Source organism: Apodemus sylvaticus, chromosome 9 (genome assembly GCF_947179515.1).
Source record: "Apodemus sylvaticus chromosome 9, mApoSyl1.1, whole genome shotgun sequence".
Classification (NCBI taxonomy): Eukaryota; Metazoa; Chordata; class Mammalia; order Rodentia; family Muridae; genus Apodemus; species Apodemus sylvaticus.
Window position 1 is genome coordinate 72,705,710 of NC_067480.1, and position 22,541 is coordinate 72,728,250.

General features: G+C 50.9%; 1 protein-coding gene across 2 annotated transcripts in view; it reads right to left on the reverse strand.

Moving 5' to 3' along the window:
* Positions 1–20,321, reverse strand: part of Mllt1 (MLLT1 super elongation complex subunit) — a 42,276-nt gene extending 21,955 nt beyond the window's left edge. The window contains exons 1-3 of one of the 2 annotated variants that reach the window (XM_052192570.1): positions 20,086–20,321; positions 11,230–11,410; positions 4,572–4,654 (exon numbers count right to left, since the gene is read on the reverse strand). In XM_052192570.1, the coding sequence (XP_052048530.1) occupies positions 4,572–4,654; positions 11,230–11,410; positions 20,086–20,097 (276 nt within the window). In that variant the 5' untranslated portion in view covers positions 20,098–20,321. The remainder of the gene's footprint in view (positions 1–4,571; positions 4,655–11,229; positions 11,411–20,085) is intronic. The other variant, XM_052192569.1, reaches the window with a different exon arrangement.
* Between the last annotated feature and the right edge of the window lie 2,220 nt (positions 20,322–22,541).

Here is a 22,541-nt window from a genome sequence, read left to right on the forward strand (position 1 = left end):
AAATCACCCCCACACCCCCACATGCACATACACAAACTAAACCTATATTACTAACAAATCCACTGAAGCTGCAGATGTGAAACTGTGGTAGCTCAACTAAGTGTCATTACAATAAGATCTAGGGTTACCTGGGAGACAGGACTCTGTGAGGACTACCTTGATTAGGTTAACTGAAGTGAAAAGATCTGCCCACTGTGGGAAACATCATTCCCTGTGCTGAGACTCTGGGATGTATTAAAATAAATAAATGGCCTAGCAAGATGGTTAAACAGGTAAAGAAACATGCTTATTGCCCCAGGACTCACATGGTGAAGATGAGAATGGATTCCCAGATGTTATACTCTGGCCTCCAGAAATATACACACACAAAATAAATAAGTATAATAAAACATACATAAAAATGAAGCTGGGCACAATGACACAAACGACTGATCCCAGCACTCCAGAGGCAGACAGATCTCAGAGAATGGAAGGGCAGCCTGGTCTACACAGTGAGTTCCATGGCTACATAGCAGGTCTCAAAAGTCACACAGAAGTAAAAGCACATTGGCCCTGGAGGGTCGGGGACTCTACAGCAGAGCATACCCCGGCATGTGTGAAGCCTAGGCTGTCTCCAGCACCAAACCAGCCCACAACGACTAGTGTAAACCTCAGAGTTGGCCTCTATGACCTCAGATGGCAACTGATACCACAGTCACACGTAAAAAAAAAATGAAAACCAGGTTACCAAACTTCATAAAAACGTGAGATCTTTGTACATAAAAGGACACAAATAAGAAAACAACTGCACTGCAGATGGAAGAAAGGTACCTGCCGGTCACACTTGGCCAGAGTTTAGTACCCAAAGTACACAAAGAACTTCTACCAGATAGCACAGCAGCATCAGCTGAGTGGAGCATAATATCTGAAGAAGTTATCAGTGACCAATGAGCCATCAAAAGATCCCGGGCTACCATGACCAAGGAAGAAAAGGCAAGAACCTCAACAAGAAAATCCACCCATCCATTGAGCTGGCCATGGTTTAAACATAGAGTGGGTGTGGCTGAAGTCACACAAACACAGGATATCTCACCACAGTGAAAGCAGAATGGTGCAGCCACCACAGGACAAGAGGAGCTGTCCAGAAAGTGAAACTAAACCTGACTCCTCCCAGGCCCCTCCTAATTCTTCACCAGCGCCCAGCAGAACAAATGATGCCATGCAGAGATGTGGTGCTGGCTGCCATGGCCACTGCATTTTCAACAGCAGAGTGAAAGTGAGGCTGCAGAACTGACCCCGCCTGTGGGTCCCACCTCGGTAACTTCTGCAGGACAGCCTGCGGTCTGCTGCCTGAGGAATGGGGCTCATCTGTTTCCTGACAACAGGCCATTTAAAGTAGCCTCTGAGAGTGTGTGACGTGTAGAAGGCAGGGATGGCCTCCAGGGTGGCTTGCTCATGCTCAGCGAGGACAGCAACAGCAAACAGCCAAGGTGCTGTGTGCATCCAGGTGTGTGTGCATTTAGGTCTGTGTACCTCCTGGTGCGTGTACATCCAGGTGCTGTGTACATCCAGGTGTGTGACCTCCTGGTGTGTGTACATCCAAGTGTGTGTACCTCCCGGTATTAGGCTCAGGCCTGGCAGGGCTGGAGGCTCAGCTACCACTTTGAGGCCCACAATCAACAGAGAACATTTAAATCAGGGGTCTTTGAAGAAGCCCATACAAGGACACCCAATGACCAGGGACAAAAAGGTCAGTATGAAAAATCAGAAGGAAGTGACTCCTGGTCTTCCCTGGGAGTGACCATTCAGTGCCTAAGCCAGAGCCGGCTTTGAATGACACAACTGAAACCTACAGCATGTGTGCAAAAGTGACGCAGGCAGGTGTGAAGACACACTCGTCCATACTGACATATTCAAATGTGCAAACACCTCCATATACATCCATACAAGCACTCATATGTTCACATAAATACACAAACACACATAAAAATAAATGTCATGTTTTTAAAAAGAAGGCAATTCCTTCTTTTTAAATACTAATTCCTTTATAGACCCAGCTGCAAGGGAAGCTCGGCTTATAGGAAAACAGGTCCTGGGGTCTAGGCAGGCTCCTCATTGCCTGGATACAGACCTGCCATGCTTTACGAGAAGCCAGGTCACATCACAACTAGTCCTCCTGCAGCTGTAGTCTGCAGAGGTCCCGAACCTCCTCTGTATGGGTCCAGGTGGCTGGGAAGGAGGAGACTCTAAGGCCACCCACAGACACTTGTGAACAGATGTGTTTGTATGCCCTTGCCTACCACCCCTCTGGTAACCTTCCAAGGTCACTGGATGTCCTATGCCTCTTAGTCTCTCTCTGTTCTGGTGATGTCTCCTGTCTGACAGTAATGCATATCTGTACATGGCATAAGCAGTTCAACACAAGGAGCAGTGCATACACCAGGGCTATGGTGGCAGGCAGACCTGCATGACTCCAGTGTCATGCAGGATGTCACCCAGAGCAAGACCCAAGTACCCACAAGTGACCCCTCCCTGTATGTGTAGCCTAGCTGAAGAGGCAACCAGACCTTGCAACACAGACACCATTTGTGTGATCATAGCTTGGGCTCCTCCTTCCAGGGGCCTGACTCCCAGCTCCCTTAGACACAATCCTGTGGGCTAGCCTCTGTCCTCAGAGTGTACACACGGGCCAGGAAGCCACTGTACAGATGTCCAGTGTGACTAAGAAAACACTCATACCCTCAGCAAGAGAATCTCACCACAGGAGAGACCCTGTGATGAGATAGGTAAGAGCCTAGAACTGCCTCAGAAGGACATGTGGGGACATGGCACTGTGCATGGTCAGCAGCCCAGAGCAACAAGGGGTCCATGACAACACCTGACCTGCAGCTCACAGAAGCCTCTGGGATCCCTAAGGAAGTGCTCAGGGACAGAGAACCTCGACCCCCCTGGCCTGCACGCTCCCGAGGCCCCAGTGCAATGCCCCTCCCCGAGGACAGGATGTAGGACAGAGTCTCAAGATCTTGGCAGAGTTGCCGTGGCACCTACCACACGCGTACTCACTGGTATGGCTGCTGAGTGAAGCTGACCTGTGTGCAGCCACCTTGGGCGCCTGGCCCAGAGAGCTTGGTGGCAAATGAGCAGCCATGCTTCATCACACCCCAGGGCTGCTGGGGACCAGAGACCCTCCTTGAGCAAGCACCACTAAACTAGCGCAACCCACCCACCCGATCCTGCCGACACAAGTGAGTGGCCAGAAATGTGCTATGGCATAGCCCAGAGGCCCTGCCTGGTTCACTCCACCATGGCCAACGCAACTACGACCAAAGCAACTGAGAAACACCTGGAGTGTGACTCTCCCTTTAAATGGTGCCTAGCACAAGGTCTGTCCAAGATGCCAGGACTTGGATGACAGCCCCACCCAGGATATGCCTCAGATTAAGTGTGAGACAGGAACAGGGGAAACAGCCTCCACCCAGGCTACTATGCAGGCTCCCCAGTCCAGGAACTCCACGCCGTCCACCCGTGGAGACACCAACAGCATTTAAAGACACAGGGATATCATATCTGACTACAGCCTTGCAATTAGAAGTCAGAGCACTCTATCCTCTGGCAGTCATCCTTAGGCTGAGACAGAGCAGTCAATTCTGGCTAGTCCTGTGGTGAGTCAACCCAGAGGATGGGGGACTTATCACCACAGAGCCGAGTAAAAGCCTGTGTGGTAACCAAGTAAAACAGCACGGGGCATGCGCAGTCCAGAAGCAGGCTGATGAAAAGGTACTCACACTGCATGCTGTCCCAGCTGCTCCTGACAGACGAGCCCTCTCTGTGCGCATACTCCCCCTGCATGCTTCCTTCACTCAGGGACACTGACAACTCTTCCCTTAGGAAAGTATTACTTAGGACACAGCCAACCCAGCCTCCCCACTTGCCAACCTAGGACATTCAGAGTGTCTGGAGGTCTGTGTGGCCTCACCAGCAGAACCCACCCCAGGAACATGTCCCACTTACTCATTTTCCAGACACCAAACTATGGGAGAGTGAAGTCCTGAGTTTCTGACTGAATGTGTACTGTTGACAGAGGCGCCTATGCCAAGGACACCATCGCCTCAGGTTCAGAGGGATGGCAGAGCCTTGAGGAACACACCACACACCATAGCAACTGGAAGTGTTGACAGGGTGTATGGCTTTCTCACGTTGGGTTCTGACAGTCCAGACTTCTTCCCTACAGAGAGGGCTCCTACGGAATGAACTAACCTGCCTCCCTGTCCAGCTGTGTGTATAAACCCCACCTCCTGGTCTAAGCTGTGTGCGGGCAGCTGCAGTTTCTCTGGGTCCAGCCTAGACCACCAGATTGGCGATCTCTGAGTGTTTCTTCACACTCTGCCCATCAGGTCCAGTGTCCTGTACTGCATACTCCTCTCCACTGAAAGCAAACTGCAGCTGGCTCAACCTCCACTTTTTGTTTCTGTTTTTCACTGTTAGGGTCTGAGCCTGGCTGACAGGCAGTGCTCCTCACCCCACCTCTACTCCCTCACACAGCCTGGCTCCTGCCAGGGCCACAGGTGCTTCCCACTCACTCAGCCTCTTACCTTATTTTTGAAGTATACTTCGATGAGCATGATGAAGCCTGCGTAGCCCGACTCCTCCACTTTGTAGGGGGGCTCCTTGCACACTGCAAAGAGAGTGGAAATACTCCATCAGCCTCCCGCCTGTCACAGCCCTCCAGGCCCTCTGGCTGCTCAGGCTGCAGGAACAATGGAGCCGAGACCAAGGGTTCTAAGAAATGACAGAGCAGAGTAGGGTCAGGAACAGGCCAGGGCAGGGCCTCTGTGTAGTCAGCCAAGGGCAGGGCAGGGCAGGGCAGGGGCAGGCTACCACAAACCAAGCGCTACAACATGTAGCACTTTGTGTGGTGACAAGCACCTTGACAGCAGGGATGCCAGGCAAGGGGCACAGGAGCTCCTTCCCAAGTTACTCAGAGACAACTGCCTACAAACCTTGCCCTGGAACAACCCTGTCCCACTCACTGTCTATCCACAATCTCCTCCAAATACCCTACCTAGGTAAGACTGCTGAAGAACAGCCACTCAGTCACAGTAGCAAAAGAGAAATGGAGATGGAGGGAGAGGAAGGCAGCAGGACTGAGGAAGGTGGAGGTAGATGACAATGACACTCTTAGATACCACCCTTGCACACCCTGTGTGACTGTGGGGCCAAGCTTGGAGCCCTCTCTGTAGGGAAGAAGCAGGTAGCCTGCAGGAACTAGGGGTCCTTGAAGGCAAGACCAGTAAAACATCCCTCCCTGCATGGGACCCAGGAAGGCAAGTGCAAAGGCCAGACCAGCCTGTGCTCCACAATCATGAGAAAGGCAGAGCAAGACTCCCTTCTACTGGTTCCTCCAGGGCTATCCTGCTCTCCTGGCCCTAACAATGCTTTGGACAACTGTCCCAGCCATTCCTGGGGACCTACATCAGGGTCAGCATGTAAGTTATGGCATCCACAAAGCAATGCCTTTCTCGTTCATTCTTGGTAACACAGCCACCGGAAGGACAAGAGGATAGAGTCTCTGACCTCCAGGTCACTAGCTGCCCAGGAAGGGCCTCACCTCATCAGGGCTGGGCAACAGCTCAGCCCATCCATGTCAGGAAAGAAGTCCTGGTGCCTATAGCTCCCCAAAGGCCTCACAGCCCTCCACCAAGTGTGCAGGAGGAACACCGGAAAGTTAGGGGCAGACAGGGTTCTTTGGGGACTCCCTCTGGCCCACAGTCCCACAAGGCAAGAAGATGGATCGGAAGGTAAAGAAGCCTGCCACTTATGGCTTACGTTTGATCCCTGGAGCCCATGTGACACAGGGAAGGAAAGTTGTCTTCTAGCTTCCATATAGGCATTATGGTGTATCCCTCCTCCAACATATACATAAAATAAATGAATTAATGTAATTAAATTGTTTTAGGAACTGGAGGGATGACTCAGCTCTTGTAGAGGACCCCAGTTCAGTTCCCAGCACCCCTCACAAATACCTTTAATTCTAGTTCCAGGGAATCCAATGTCCTCTCCTGGCCTCCTGGGACACCTGCACTCCCTGGCACACACCCACTCAGATACACAGAATACAAAATGTCAAAGTGATTTTAAAAAATACCGAGAGAATACAACGTTAAAGAAAAGTGAATTCAGTGGAAGCAGCTTCTACACCAGAAGGAGTGAGAGGGAGCAGCAGCACCTGTGGAAGCATACACAGGGTACAGAAGGAGAGGGGTACAGAGAGGGAGGGCACGAGGACCATCTTATGAGGGAAGCCTGGGGCAGCTGCAGTACACCACAAACCCAATGGGATGGAAGGGAGAACAGACAAATACACCAAGGAAACAAAGCTCATGCCACAGAAAATGTCACTGTAGGGGAGGGACACCTGTGATCCTAGCATTCAGGAAGCTAAATTAACCACAAAAGATGAAAAGTCCCTGTAATCTGACCTTGCAATGACTTTAAGTCTCTCTTAGAGTAACCTAGAGAAAGACCAGCTGACCCCATCCTGTGTCCAACTCACAATCAGAGCTATTATCAATGTACTCAGACTCACTGTTCTCCCTCAAACCCCAGAGCAGGAGGCACATCAGCCCAGAACTTTGGCTGGATAAAGGGCAGCCACAACAGGAGGGCTGTAGAGGCTCTAGGAGAGACGAGTTCTGTCATAGCTTCTCAGCCACCTCAGTATAAGTCAGATGCTGGACCAAAGCTGACAGGGAGGGAGGCAGAAACCACTTGCACTTAGCAAACATCTGGGGAGGACTTCAGGTCTCCACAGGTACCACAGCCACAACAGATAAAGCAAGCCAATGTGAGCCCAGCACTCAGCACCAAGGCAGGATCATAGTTTTCAGGCTGGCTTAAAAATCGCTATGTAGCAGCGCAGGGTCTCCAGGCTGGCCATCAACGCATGACCCTGCAGAGACTGCAGGAATACACCACTGCAGCCAGGACCTCATTTAAAGCACAGACAGACAGGAGTCCTGGACCTCTGGGCTGGCTATTCACCTGTGAAGGCTGTCATAAGATAGGCACCAGTTGGACACCTGACATCTCCACATACACCTGCTGTGTACAGCAGCCACAGTACCATGCTCTAAGACAGGGGAACCAAAGTACTGACAGAAGATGAAGGGAATAGAAGGATGGGTGGGTGGGTGGGTGGGTTGGTGGTAGGAGTTAGGTGGACTGATAATGAATACATGGATGTACAGGTGGTCGGTGAACAAATGGGTAGACAGATCAATGGCTATATGGTTGAAGAGAAGGAAGAAGGAAGCAGGTAGAAATAGGAAAGATGAGGACTTAGGAGGAATTTGAATGAAAAGCACAAAAGAAAAAAGAAAAAAGAATAGAAGAAAAATAAACCACTGCCGCCCTTAGAAGTGAAGACTTCTGAGTCTAAGACTTAGACTGTGAAGAAAAATTCAAAGAGAAACTTAAAGCAAGTCCACTAAAATCAGGAACTAGACTTCTTATCTACTCAATATAGTACTAGAAGTCCTAACCAGAGCAATAAGACAAAGGAAATTATGGTGGTTTGCATATAATAGTGCCTAGGGAGTGGCACTATTAGGAGGTGTGGCCTTGTTGGAGTAGGTGTGGCCTTGTCAGAAGAAGTGTGTCACTATGGGAGTAGTGGGGTTTGAGACCTTTCTCCTAGCTGACCATGAAGTAGTCCTCTCCTGGCTGCCTTTGAAACAAGATGTAGAACTCCCAGCTCCTTCTCCAGCACCATGCCTGCCTGGACACTGCCATGCTCCCACCTTGATGATAATGGACTTAATCTCTGGACCTGTAAGCCAGCCCCAAGTCAATGTTGTCTTTATAAGAGTTGCCTTGGTCATGTTGTCTGCTCACAGCAATGGAAACTAAGTGCAGCAGACTCCTTGGTCTCCATCCCTGACACAGGTATATTAGTCATATATCACACACAAGATTTTCCAGAGGTGCTGGGAAGTCCTCACTATTCACAGATGATATGAAGCATACATAAATGACCCCAAAAATACTACCAGGGAACTCCTACAGCTGATAAACACCTTCAGCAAGGTGGGTGCATACAAAATTAACTCAAAGAAATCAGCAGCCTCTCTGTATACAAATGATAAATGAACTGAGAAAGAAATTAGGGAAACAACACCCTTTACAATAGCTACAAATAATATAAAATACTTTGGTAAAACCAAACCAAGCAAGTGAAAGACCTGTATGACAATTTCATAGTCACTGAAAAATGAAAGCAGAGAATATATCAGAAGATGGAAAAGATCTCCCTTGTTCATGGATCATAGAATTAACAGTAAAATGGTCATCATACCAAAAGCAACCAACAGATTCAACACAATTCCCATCAAAATTTCAACACAATTCTTTACAGACCTTAAAAGAACAATATAAAAGAACTTCTGGATTTATCACTATCCCTGATCTCAGGCTGTATTACAAAGCAATAGTAGTTAAGAAAACAAAACAAAACAAAACAACCCACATAGTATTGGCATAAAAACAGACAGGTTATCAACGGAATTGAATTGAAGACCCAGAAGTAAATCCTCATACCTATGGAAACTTGATTTTTGACAAAGAAGGCAAAATTATACAACAGAAGAAAAAAGCATGTTCAAGGTGCTGGACTAATTGGGTATCTGCATGTAAAATACAAATAGATCAAAGACCTCAACATGAAACCAGACTCACTGAACCTGACAGAAAAGAAGTGGGGAATAGCCTTGAATGCACAGGCACAAGAGAGAACTTTTTGAACAAAACACCAATTGTATAAGGGTGGTACGGAAATTGTGGGAGTGGCCAACTAATGACTGATCCAGCTTGAGACCCACACCATGAGAGGGAGGGAGCCCGCCACTGACACTGCCTGGAGGACCAGGAACCAGAGGCTGGACAGCCTAGAGAACAAGGATAGAACCAAACAAATGAAAACAGAAAGTCAATAAAATGATTCCCAAGTGTATTTTGCTATACTCCTATATTGGCATCTAGCCCAATTGTCATCAGAGAAGCTTCACCCAGTAACTGATAGAAATAAATGTAGAGACCCATAGCCAAACATTAGGTGGAGCTTGCAGAAGATAGGAAGGAAGGCTTGCCGGAGCCAGAGGAGTCAAAGACACCCATAAGACTACAGAATCAACTAACCTGAGCCCATAGGGGTTCACAGAGACTGAGGCACGAGGAGAAAGCATGCATGGGACTGACCTGGGCCCTCTGCACATATGTTACACTTGTGTAGCTTGGTCTTCTTGTAGGGCTCCTAACAGTGGGAGCAGGGGCTGTCTGACCCTGTTATCTGCCTTTGGGACCCTTTCCCCACACTGGGCTACCTCAACTAGCCTCAATAGGAGAGAAGGTACCTAGTCTTCCTACAACTTGATATGCCATGGCTGGTTGACATCCTTAGGAGGGCTGCCCCTTTCTGAAGAGAAACAGGAGGAATAGACAGGGATGGGAAGTGGAGGCTGATGAAGAGGGGAGCTGGAGGAAAGAGACTGGGAGGAGAGGAGGGAGAAACTGTGGTTGGGATGTGAAAACAAACAAACAGGTGTGTGGGAGGGGTACTTGGCCCAAGTATAACCTGTCACCCACTGCAGGCCCAGTGTCAATTTTCATGGGCTACAGCTCACATAGCAGTGCAGAAGTTGAGCCGTCAGCCGGGCAGTGGTGGCACACACCTTTAATCCTAGCACTTGGGAGGCAGAGGCAGGTGGATTTCTGAGTTCGAGGCCAGCCTGGTCTACAGAGTGAGTTCCAGGACAGCCAGGGCTACACAGAGAAACCCTGTCTCGAAAAAACAAAAGAAAAAAAAAAAAAAAAAGAGTTGAGCCGTGCAGCAACAGCTCTCCCCAGCTGAAGAGCTTCACTATAGAAAAGCATTCTACTCAGTCCTGACACATCCAAGAAAACAGTATGCATTGTAGTTGATCTTATAGTGAGGGCCTTGGGGTGTGACAAGGTGAAGCCCATGAGTAGAATCCCCCAGTGTGGGGCTGGGGAGTGATAGGGTAAAGCCCCTATGTGGAATCCCCCAGGCAGGAGCTGGGGACAGCTTAGTAGGAGAAGAGCCCTGCCCAGCATACATCCTCCTCAGAATCAGGTGTGTGACCCAGCAGTAAGCATTCAGCTAACATGTAAAAGTGAAGAGTCAACAGTCGAGGTGGTCTGAACAGCCTACACAAACACACACACCTTAGGAGAGACCATCTGCCCTGGCCTGCCAGGAGCCCCCTGCCACAGGAAGTCACCTGTGATCTCAAACCTCACCTAACACTGTCCTCAGGGAAGCTGCTCCTGAGGCAGGTGAGGAAGTAAGGGGACAGCCTTGGTGCAGTCTTGACAACATGGTACCCAGAAGAGAGATACATCCAGGTAGTGACAAGAGCCCCCATAATCTTTCTACCCTAAATAGTATGTAGTCTTTTTTTTTTTTTTTTTTTTTTTTTACTGAAAATACATTTTTCATATAGTATATTCTGGTTAGTTTTCCTCTCCCAACTATTCTCAGGTCCTTTCCTACCCACCCAAGCTCACATCCTTTCTTTCTCTCTCTCTCATCAGATTACAAACAAGCATCTTAAAAATAACAATAATACAAGACAAACAAAAACAAACCAGAATAGACAAAACAAACAGGGGGAAAAAAAAGAGAAAGCACAAGAAACATACACATATCTAACATACAAGAAACATACACATACCTAACATACAAGAAACATACACATACCTAACATACAAGAAACATACACATACCTAACATACAAGAAACATACATATACCTAACATACAAGAAACATACACATACCTAACGTATAAGCAACATACACATACCTAACGTATAAGCAAAAAATGTACAAGGGGAGAAAAAAAAGCCCAGACAAAGCACTGTGAGAAAGAATAAACAAAAACAAGACAAAACAAAACAAAAAAAAAAACAAACTCCAGAAATACTGCTGAGTTTGTTTTGTGCTGGGCATGGGTTCAGCCCTCAAGAGTTGTTTGTACACCTAGTCAGACTTCTCAGAGTTCTTAAGCCATCACCCTAATTGCTTCTGACCCAGGATACTTCCTGGCTGCTCCAGCACCCATCTGTCCCCAGCCAGGTTCCACGAGTAGGCAGAACATTGTCATTAGCCAAGGGGTCCTGCCACCTCCAAACTCACTGGGGCCACTGGTGGGGAAGGGCAGGAAAAAGGCACTCACCACGCTTGGGTTTGGGGAAGCTGTCATGCAGCCGGAAGATGACCTTCTCCACAAAGTGCTGGATGTCACACTGTTCAGGGCCACGCACGAAGACCATCCAGTCATGGGTGAAGCCCTCAGTGGTGGGCTTCTTCCGCAGCTGGGCGCGGTGTCCCAGCTCTAACTTCACCTGGACAGTGCACTGAGGGGAAAGAGGGAGACAGGGACCTGGTCATCATAGACGCAGACACTCACTGCTGTCCTGTGCCCTGGCCTAGGACACAGTCAGTGCTGGCTGTGGGTGCTTCTGCATGCTTCCAGGAAACAGCTACACATGTACCACAGTCGCCCACATGTGCAAAGAGGGCTCAGGTTCTGGCCCTTACATCAGCAGCAACATCTTCTGCCCCTTAAATTCCATGCTATCCCCTGGACACCCTGGATGCACTGAGGACTTAATGGTCCTCCACAGGACATTTTCCCTAACCATCTCCCAGTCTGTGTTCTCTATGAAAACTATCATGGTCGCTGCTGTTCACCTGAACACAGAGCCTCAGACCCCGAAGAGCACAACTAGGCAGCCTGCTACCAATGGTCCCAGAGTGCTACCCTCGCCAGACACAGCAGCTCCTTGATGAAGTACTCTATCCTCCCTTCCTCCTGCAGGTGTCTTAACACTGTACCCTGAAGCCCCAGGTGACTCAGGCCAGCCCCAAACTAAACACAAAGCCACCACACTCCAAGGGATTCCCAGCACAAAAGTGGGCCCACCTCAGAAAAGGGAGCCAACTAGAATCCCTGCAGAGGGATTCTGTGAAACCCTCTCTGGACATGTTATATATATATGTATGCAAGCCCAAAGATCCTCCCTCAGCACTCTCCACTGTACATATTGATGAAGGGCCTCTCATCAGTGCTGGTCTGACCTGTCTAGGTCACCAGCTTGCCCAGGTGCTGGTTACTTTTTGTCAACTTGACACAAGCCAAAATCATCTCAACAAGGAACTTCAACTGAGAAAACGTTTCTATCAGATGGTCCCGTGCTGTAGTTTTTTAATTAATGATTAATTAATCATGTACCATGGGGGTGAGTGGTCTTGGGATGTATAAAAAAACACAGGACTAAGGAAGCCATGAGGAGCAAGCCCTGGCTCAGTGATGGGCTGCGATTGGCCATGTAAGCCAAGTCAACCTGTCTTTGGCCATGTGTTTACCCCAGCAACAGAAGGCAGAGAAGGCCACAGGACCTCTGGCTCCCCAGTGCTGGTCTGCACGGGTGCTAGGGAGCTCAAACGCACCTTCATATTGCACAGTAAGCACGTTAGCCACCAAGCCATCTCTCCAGTGTTTTTACATGTTTTTAATGTGGTGTGTGTGTGTGTGTGTGTGTGTGTGCCTGTGTGTGGATGGAAGCAGAGGACAGCTCTGAAGGTCACCCTCAGGAATACTATTCATGTTCTTTTTAAAGGTTTATTTTTACTCTATTTACATATTTTTCTGTGTATCTGCTGTGTATGAAGCTGGAGTGGGGACGTCAGAAGAGGGAACTGGATTACCTAGAACTGGTGTTGTTGAGTCACCTGCTAGGTGCTGGGAACCTAACTCTGGCCCTCTGCAGCAGTAGCAAGTGCCTTAACAACCTAGCTATTGCCCAGGCCCACTTTCTTTGAGACCGAATCTCCCACAGGCCTTGGACACACTAAGTAGGCTAGAGCAGATGGTCATGAGGCCCCAGGACCTCCTTGGCTGCAGCTCCCCAAGGTTTGGTTCACAAACAAGCACCTCACCAAGCTTTTCACATGATTTCTAGGGACTCAAATCAGGTCTTCATGTTTGCAAGGCAGCAGTCTACTGAGCCTTCCCTTCAGCCCAAAATATAGCTCACACGTGTGCAGGGACATGCATACTCTGTCTGCCTCTCTCTCTCTGTGACACTGTGGACTGAACTGAGGGCTTCGCGCGTGCTAGGCAAGCACTGAGCTTGCACCATCAAGCCCTCCCTAGATGTTTATTTTTGAGTCAAGGTCTCACTTAAGTAACCTTGGCTAGCCTAAAACTGCCTCAGTAAACCAGACTATCATCGAACTCAGCGCTGAGACTTAAGGTGTGCGCCATCACGCTCAGCCCTAGTTCACCCAGCCCCAACCCTTTTAAAGACATGGTCTCACCATGCAGCCCAGGCTGCCCTTGAACTCTCCACCCCTCTGCTTCCTAAGTGCTGGGGTCTCCTGTCTGACCCCACCAAACTACACTTGATGGAAGGGCCTGACAATATAAAAAAGGGTCCTGCCAACAGCAGAGGCCACACTGGCTTGCTAAATGCCCTGTCCAGACACCCAAGACAATCAGGCAGGAGGCCCAGCCTTCGCCCAGGAACCCTCACACACTGGCCTCTGCTAGCCCTCCCCAGTGGAACCCATGTCCAGGTGCCTAGACTCCAGAAGTCATACCTATGTCTGCAACCCTCTCCCCACACCTGACCACATAACCCCTCTAGTGTGTGTGTGTGTATGCAAATCTCTGCCAGGACAAACATAGTTTAGGCTCCTAGAAAGTGCTCCAGAGGGCTGGCAAAAGGGGCAACCAGACGGGACACAGTGGGTGTGATAGTGGACTGTAAGTGGGTAATGGCAGGGACATCTGTAAGACATGCTTGGCCACAAATGGAGGCAGATGGGGAGAAGTTGGAGAAAGGGAAGGGAGGCCTGACAGGAGAACCCAGCTGGACCTGAGTGCAGATGTGGTCTCTGAGACAAGGGGACAGGGCTGTAACTCTATCAGAAGGGCAGAACAGAGGCCCAGAATCCCAGCACTGGGAACATCTTGGGGGAAACTGCCCATCAACACTTATACCCTGCTGGGTGTGATGCATGTCAGTGACCGGGCAGAGGCAAAGAAGATGAGCTAAAGGCCAGCCTGGTCTACATGGCCAGACCCCAGGAAACCTGCACAAATTACAGACGAAGCACAAGCAGTTTTATGAGCATGAGGTATGGTTAGAGAATTTTCAACATGATCTAGAACAATACTGCCAGCACCCTGGAGAACATGATCAGAGGGTCACTGCTGGCTAGAGGCTTCCAAGATTCCTAAACACTGGTGACCCTATTCCCTTGAGCCACTTTTTGGAGTTCCTGTCAGCTGTAGGCCTGATCTCTACATCCTACAACTCACCAGCTGAGCCTGGGCTGCCTGCCTGCCTGACATGAGGTTCTCATATGGGCCACAGCACAGGCAGCACGGTGGCTATTGCGAAAGAATGAATGACCACAGCTCCATTGGGGCTAGGATGCAGGCACCAGAACTTCAAGGCACAAGCCAAAGTAAACAGGAGGTTTCGAGGCGTTGGCAGTCTGTGCCCAAAGCACTGGCTAGCTACACTAATTCCCAAAGGGCCGGTGCCAACTAGGGCCACAACGCCCCCAGTTAAGGGCTGGACCAGTCATGTCCAGGTCCTCCAGACCTAATCACCTTCATCCTTCCTGTGCTGAACCTCAGGAGAGACCCACACCCTGTGGGGGCCAGGATCTTCTAGAAATGGTGGTGGTCGTCAACATGAGAAAAGGACCTAAAGGTGCTGATGCTGCAGCTCAGGGCACAGCTGAGCCCTAGCCACCCTGGTGCCTTCATCTTCAGCCCCTCCTTGCTCTCTACCTGGATCCCTCATGCCCATACTTGAGCAAACCCACCAGCTGGTTCTCCAGTAGTGTTGATGGCATGGGAAACTTGGGTGGAGACACTGCCGTAACCAACACAGCTCACCTCACGCCGCCAGCACCACAAGGCCCTCCTAGCACCATGACCACTTGTTACATGGATGCCTCTGCACAATCCCAAAATTGGGAGCTACAAGTGACCTTGCTGTCTGGACATCAAGGAAAGCCCCCATGCAGGGGTGAGCAGCCAGGACCTGGCCCAAGAAATGTCACTCATCCTGCTGCTGGAGATCAGAAGCCAAGGGGCAAAGCAGCCCAAAGTCTCAGAGTACCACCTGGGGTCAGTTAAGCTCAAAGGAGGCTTCATGCTGCCAGGCGGAAGGCATTCAGACCCAGAGTCCCAATCCAGCAAGCCAGACAAACAGCACAAGGGGCATCTCACAGGCCCTTCCTGAGCGAGCCTGCTCTCTCTAGGTGTGGAGGGACACAAGGCAGAACTCCCCATCCCACAGCTCTGAGCGACTCCCAAGTCCACCCACACACCCTTATCCACCCACCATACACTCATATATCCATCAATTCATCCATCCTCCCCTATCACCCATCTACCCATCTGTCTATTCACCCACCATGCACTAACATAGCCATCAACCATATCTATCCATACATCTACCAAGCCACCTGTCCATCCACTCACTGCGCTGCCCTCACATATCCATTAACCCATCAACCCATCAATCCATCCATTCATCCATCCATCCATCCATCCATCCATCCATCCACCCATCCATCCACACATCAATCAACTTATCCCTCCACCCCCCCAATCTTTCTATCATCCACTCCTAGCCAACTCTCAAAAGCCCAGTCAAAGCTTGGACCCAGGAGGCAGTCATTAGCTGTTAGTTTTCCTATAGGTTTTCATCTGATTTTCTTGTGGGAATTCTCAGTAACAAATGCCCTTTCCTCTGGGAATCTACACAGCACCCCACGGTATAATTAGACCTGTCATTTGGCCCCTGCTGGCAATACCTTGGCATGCATCTGACTCTCACCTACAGTAAGAAAAAACATCAGGTCCGCCCCCATAGCAAGGTTCACACACTGATGGTAAAGGTGCCAGGGCCGGGCAGTGGTGGCGCACGCCTTTATTCCTAGCACTTGGGAGGCAGAGGCAGGTGGATTTCTGAGTTCGAGGCCAGCCTGGTCTACAGAGTGAATTCCAGGACAGCCAGGACTACACAGAGAAACCCTGTCTCGAAAAACCAAAAAACAAAACAAAACAAACAAACAAAAAGGCGCCAGGACCCAGACCGTGACCCAACAGAGCACTGGTGACATAAGACCAAGTCAACTGAGCTCTCTAGAACTAGTCCCAGACAGCACTCCTGGGAAGCAAGGTAGCCTGGAGCATAAGAGAAACACAGTACCCCTAAGACACTCCACTACAGTGGAAAGCATCTGGCCAAAAGGCAAGACAAGCCTGAAGAACAAAAACAACAACAACAACAACAACAACAACAACAAAACGTCTAAGTTGGCAGCCCTGGGACCCAGTCTCCAACCACTGTCATCTCCTTCTGGGTCCAGCTACCTTCTTCCCTCTGACAGGGCACGATGCTCAAAACAAAGGGATAAGATGGACCTGGGAAGGGACAGGTGTGCCATCCACATGGATATGACAGGTACTGAAAGAAGACTGAGAGAGTGTCTACAACACAAGGAGAGCCACTATGTGTCTCCTGTTCCCTGGGCGGGGTACTAGACCTGCTGGCAGCCCCAATTCAGGCCGCAGGTCCCTACCCTGGTCAAGCAGGCCAGTAAAGCAGAGTGAGAACGCCTAAAACTAGCTACAGAGGGCCAGAGACTCGGCTCCGACTCCAGGGCCTTGCCCACAGCCTCCCTCCCAGGACTCCTGTGGGGAGGTGGGACACTCAGGACACCAGGGAAAGAATCCACACCGGCCCCACACCTGAGCCAAAAATATCCCTTTCTAGAGTAGAGCAGTCCCAAACAGGGCTACCCGTGATCACACTGCATCCTTTCTGAGGCCAGGCCAGGGACTCTGGGAAGGGGGCTCCGGGTTCTTTGGGAGTTACAACACCCTCCCTAATGATTGCTGGGGAGCCCCACTGAGTTCTCAGACCCTTCTCATCTTTCTAGCATTGTACCCCAAAAAGCCAATTCCATTCCATCCCTCCCCAAAGTCAGCAGCAATCCTGGGTATGCCCCTGCTCAACATGGAAATCCAATATAGCAGACAGCATGGGATTGGGAAGTGAGGTGGGCATGGACACCTGAGACTCTTTCCTGGCCTTCCTGCCCATATGGAAATGGGAAGCCCAGAGTAAAAACTATCGCTTCTGTGCTGGCCTCTGCACCAGCCTGAGTCACAGGGAAACATGAGACCAGGATAGGGACATAAAAGGTGTGCAGGGCTAGCACCCACAATAGAGCACACTGCTTCCCAGGAAGGCGCATACAGGTTCATGGCAACCCCACGGTGGAGAGAGGCTCGGACTCTACCCTGCATACCTACAGTCCTTTGAGGACAATAACATCTCTGAGGGCCAGCTCTCCACTCCCCTGGAGGGGTCTCATAGTTGCAAGGAGGGCAGCTGCTAGGGTTCTCCTGAACTGGCCAGGAAGGAAAGGCAGATGGGCATGCTCACTAACACCCCAGCCCAGCACCATTGGTAAACTTCTAGTGACCATGTCTAGTTATCTGTTCCCTCTGGTATTGCTGGGTACTCAGTCATGATGGTTGCCCAGCATTTAACAGGTGCTCCTGCGATAAAGACTCAACTTTTCATACTACTTGGCTGAAACCTAAAAGCAGCCACAGTCACAGCTGAGCACTAGCTGCTCTTAGGGGTCTTACACCTAAGCAAATCCTGTTCCCCACTGTCCCTGAGATTGCTGCCTTTCCTCAGCATCGCAGCCACCAAGTGACAGCCCCCTAGCACACCACAGAGGGAATGGTCTCCAATCTCTGGGGACTCTATCGAGGACAAGGACTCCTGAGCTTTGGAGTGCAGAGGGTGCCAAAAGACAGGGACTTTTTGTGTGGTTCATTCAATGAAGAGCCCAGGTAGCAAGCAGGCTTGCTGACCAGCCTATCCACTAGCAGCAAGTCAGGCACACTAGGGACAAAAGCAATGCCATGAGCTACCTGTCCCAATGATCCTGGGTCACAGAGAGTGGGGCACACAGGAGGTCCCTGCTGGTGCACCTGAAACTACACAGCCACATGGGCAAACCAGACAAAGCCTCCTCCATGGCGCCAGCAGCTAGTGATGCCCCAACTTGCCCTTACCAACAGCAGAGGAAGCCATCAGCTGCCACCCCACAGCCCCACGTCTTTCCAGGACTGGTACCCTGGAAGTTCGGTCTTTGGAAAGGAAGGGGAAGGATGTGACCCTGGGTAAGGGTAATCTGAAGAAGATGGGGAGGAGCTCACATGGTACAGAGCTAGGTGACATGGGCACAAGGCCAGAAGATCCTCAGGTTTACAAGAACCAACAGGGCTGGTTTCCAAGTGGCAGGAGGCTGCCAACATGGAGCCTGGGAATCCACTTGCAGCTAAGTGAGGCTGGAAGACCATAGGAATGTGAGGAGAGGGAGCAGGGATAGAGAGGGGAAGGGGAAGGGCTCTATGGACCAGGGCTGCAGCAGACCAACTGAGATCAGAGGAGCCTACCAGGGTGAGAGGACTGGATGAGGATTACAGATGCAGAGTCGGAAATTGCTGTCTCAGTGCAGAGCTGGCCGAAGTCAGGACATAACAGAGTCCTGGACTCAGAAGGACTTCTAGTGTACCAGGTCTGAGACCGTCCTTGGTCTAGATCTGAAAGGTAGTGCCACTCTTGGGCCCTGGGCACAGAGTGGGCAGCAGTCAAAGGGGCTGAAGACTTTGGCCTAGACATCTGAATTAATTACCAAGAGGTGAAAGGCCAGGCCAGAGTCCCAGGACACAGTGCAAGGGAACCAGATGCTCATGAGAGGAAGAGGTAGAGAGGAGGCAGGCTAGGCAGGAGGCTGGGAAAAGTGACCTAAAGTGGGTGTCTTAGATGGAGAGAGGGTGTGGCTGGGCAGACAGCATCCAAAACAGACCTGAAGCTGGTCTGGGAGTTCCTGGAGTTTGGAGAGATTTGGGGTCATAGGTCCAGGAAGAAAGAAACTTCTGAAGGAGACAGGCTCGGGCCATATTTGGGGTGGGCTGGTATCTAAGAGGGTATGTGGGGGGGCCCGACCTAGAGTTACTGGAGCTGTCTGTGGGGACTCTGTGTAAAGTCTCCACAGATTCTGAGCCATGCTCAGGACCACAGGGTCTGACGTCTCACTGAAGTTCTGAGACATGTTTCCAAGGATTCTGGGCCAGACAAGGATGCCAGGAGCTGTGGGATGTACTGAAGGTCTGAAGGGAGTCTGGTTAGATTTGGATTCACAAGGGATGTGAATTCCCAGCTAGAGCGGGTGGCTTTGTAATCCCAATGGGTTCCATTCTCACTGGGATTCTAAAAGATTCCCCAGGGGATTTTGGGCCAGGACAGGATCCCCCACGGTGCTGCTGTGAGTGGCTATAGGATTCCAAAAGTCTTCCTGGAGAGTTGTGGACTAGGCTGGGGATCCCCAGGGTGCCATGCTAGTACCAAGGCTCTAAGGGGAATCCCAAAGGGTTCCAGACTGTGATGGCCAGGGTGCTAAAACCCTGGGATCCTGACAAACACCTCAGGAGTCTGTGTGTAAACTGGGGTCCTAAGGGGTGCCTCCAGGGACCTCTGGAAGCAGATGGAGTTCCTAAGGTGCTGAAGCCCTGATTTCCTGAATGATGCCCAAGGGGTACTCTGGAGTTCTAAGGGGTGTCTCACAGGGCTCTGAGCCAGGCTGAGACCCCCAAGATGCCGCGGCGGTGTGGATACACTACGCTGACAAAGAATCCCCCAGTGTGGAGTGAGTGGCATTGGGATACTGAGATAGACCCAAGGGGTTCTGCACCAGACCTGGGGTCGCGATGGGGGAGGGGTTCGTGGGTCACAGTGGAGGAGGGGCATCCCGAGATGGCGATGGGGGAAGGACGCCCCGGGGTCGCGGTTGCTGGAGAAGGGCCCATCCAAATGGGCGCGCGCAAACCGGGCGCCCGCGGGGCCGTGTGCGCACAGGGCCGGCCACAACGCCGCGCAGGGCAGCGGGAGGCCAGTCCCGGGCGGAGGCTCCTTACCTGATTGTCCATGACTGACGCCCGCCCCGCCCCCAGGCCCGCGTCGCTCTCGCCGCCGCCGCTCAGCAACGCCCCGCCGCTCTCATTGTCTGTCGGGGGCCGCCGCCGCCGCCGCTCCGGGCCGCCCGCCCGCCAGCCGCGCTGAACCGGAAACCGCCGCCAGCCCGGGCCGCTCAGCGACCGCGGGCCCCCAGCCGCCGACTCGGGCCCGGCCTTGCCGACAGACAAGCCTCCAAGCCTGTCAGAAGGCCAGAGTCCCGCGCGTGGGGCGGGACTTCCGGGCTGGTGGGGGCCCGCCGGGCTCCAGTCGGAACGACGAAGCCGTCAGCCAATAGGAAGCGGGCGCCACAGGGGGCGGGCGGAGGGAGTGAAGCAGGCGCGAGGCGAGCTCTGCCGAGCGGTGCGAGGTGTGCGCCGCACGTGGAGGAGTTGAGCCAGGCCATGGCGTGGTGCCTACGCACTGGGCCCCGAAGCGGCTCTAGAGGGAACGTCCCCAAAAAGGCCCTGAGACTTTAAGTTCGAGCCCTGCGGAGGGAGGGAGCACTGGCGACGTTCGGTGCCCCTGCATGACAGCAGGTGATTAGTTTACCTGTCTGAATCGTGCAAAGCCAGTAGGTTAAGCCCACTTCTCCCTGCCAAGCCTCACTTTGTGCATCAGTAAAACCCAGCATGTAACTTCAGTGCCCTCTTATGGCCTTCCCAAGCACTACACACAAGTGCTAGCACACAGACACGCACGATTTAAAACAAACGCTTTTTAAAAACTTGTCTGAGATGGTTCTTTTATTTATTTTCGAGACAGGGTTTCTCTGTGTAGCCCTGGCTGTCCTGGAACTCACTCTGTAGACCAGGCTGGCCTCGAACTCAGAAATCCACCTGCCTCTGCCTCCCAGAGTGCTGGGATTAAAGGCATGCCACCACCGCCTGGCTGAGGTGGTTCTTCTTGCTGTGGTTGTAACAGTGTACATCCGAAACTCTATAAGCAGTGACACATGCCTGTCATCCTAGAACTTGGCTATAAAAGGAAATGCAAATTCGTGCTAACCTGTATAAAAGATACACACTCCAGGTATTTTATTTACAAACTGTAAGTCTAGATTGTGCAGCATTTCCAGTTTGGAGCTAACTTACATCCCTGCCATCTGCCCCTGGGTACTTGGTTTTCCTGGCCCCGTGCTCATGGTCTTCCCTCATGACGGCCTCCTCCAGTGTCCCTGTCCTTTTGTCTCTCCACTCTCTATCTGCGACCTCCAGCCAGGTCACTGAAAACCCTCCTACCTCTATCGATTGCCCTGTCACAGGCTTTAGCCTTTTATTGACCAATTGACTTGGGAAGCTAGGTTACATACATAGCATTACTTGGTGTATATAAGGATCTCCTCCTTGGGAGCAACTAGATCTTGGGATACAGAATTTAGTGTCTGAAAATAAGCAGCACCAGACCAACCCCTGCACTTGGAGGTGGAGGCAGGAATACTGTGAGCTCAAGACAGTGGTGAGGAGGCTACCTGCCCCACCCCCATCCTCCTACCCTCCAATTCCCCCCCCCACTCCCCACCCCATTCACAGAGTAAGGGTGTCAGCCTTCAGTGGTTTAACTAGCCGGAAAGATGACTAAGGCTCACTCACTCACCTCTCAGAGAGACTGCATCTGGTAAATGGATGTAACTGAGGAGAGGCACCAATGGTCTGCTTCTGAAGAGAGCTGGTAGGGAATGGTTTCTGCATAATCTCTTGTAGAGATAGACAAGCGGAGGACCTGGATCTTGTCCCCCAGAACTCCCTCCTCGGGTGCTATGACAGGCACTCCCACACACTAAACAAAAATGTTTTTTGTTTTGTTTTATTTTAAATCAGGATTTAATGGGGAAATAGCCCAAGGGTTGATGTATTTAAAAGTGTAGTGTAAAAGAATATACTAGGATATCTGCAGATAATCAAAGGACATTCTGATATCTGCTCAGTGGCATAGGCCAGACAGGATACACACTGCAGGGTCCCACTCCCAGGAGGCCCCGGGGCAGTCATATTCGAGGACAGGAAGTGTGGTAAGGGCTGAAGGTGGGGAGGGCAGAGTTAGTGTGGAATGGGAGGAGAGCCAGGAGCACATATCAACCAGTACTCTGGAGGCCGAGGCAGGGCAGCCTCGGGTCCATCTTGGGCTACAGGGTGAGACCACATCTCAATAACCAGAAGAAAACCTTTGAAGGTGAGGCGTATCTTAAGTCCTTATTTATACCACTTCATGGCACAAAATCGGTTTCAGCGAATGAGCTCTTCAGAGAAAACCCAACCCAAGTAATAAAAACAGAAAAAGTAATAGGGAAAAGAATATAACCATTTTGAAATCTCTAGTGAGTGACTTTATTATTTATTTATTTGCCTATCTAGTTATTTGGAGTTTTTTAACTTCTCTGTTTTGTTTGAGACAGGGTTTCACTATGTAGTCATGGCTG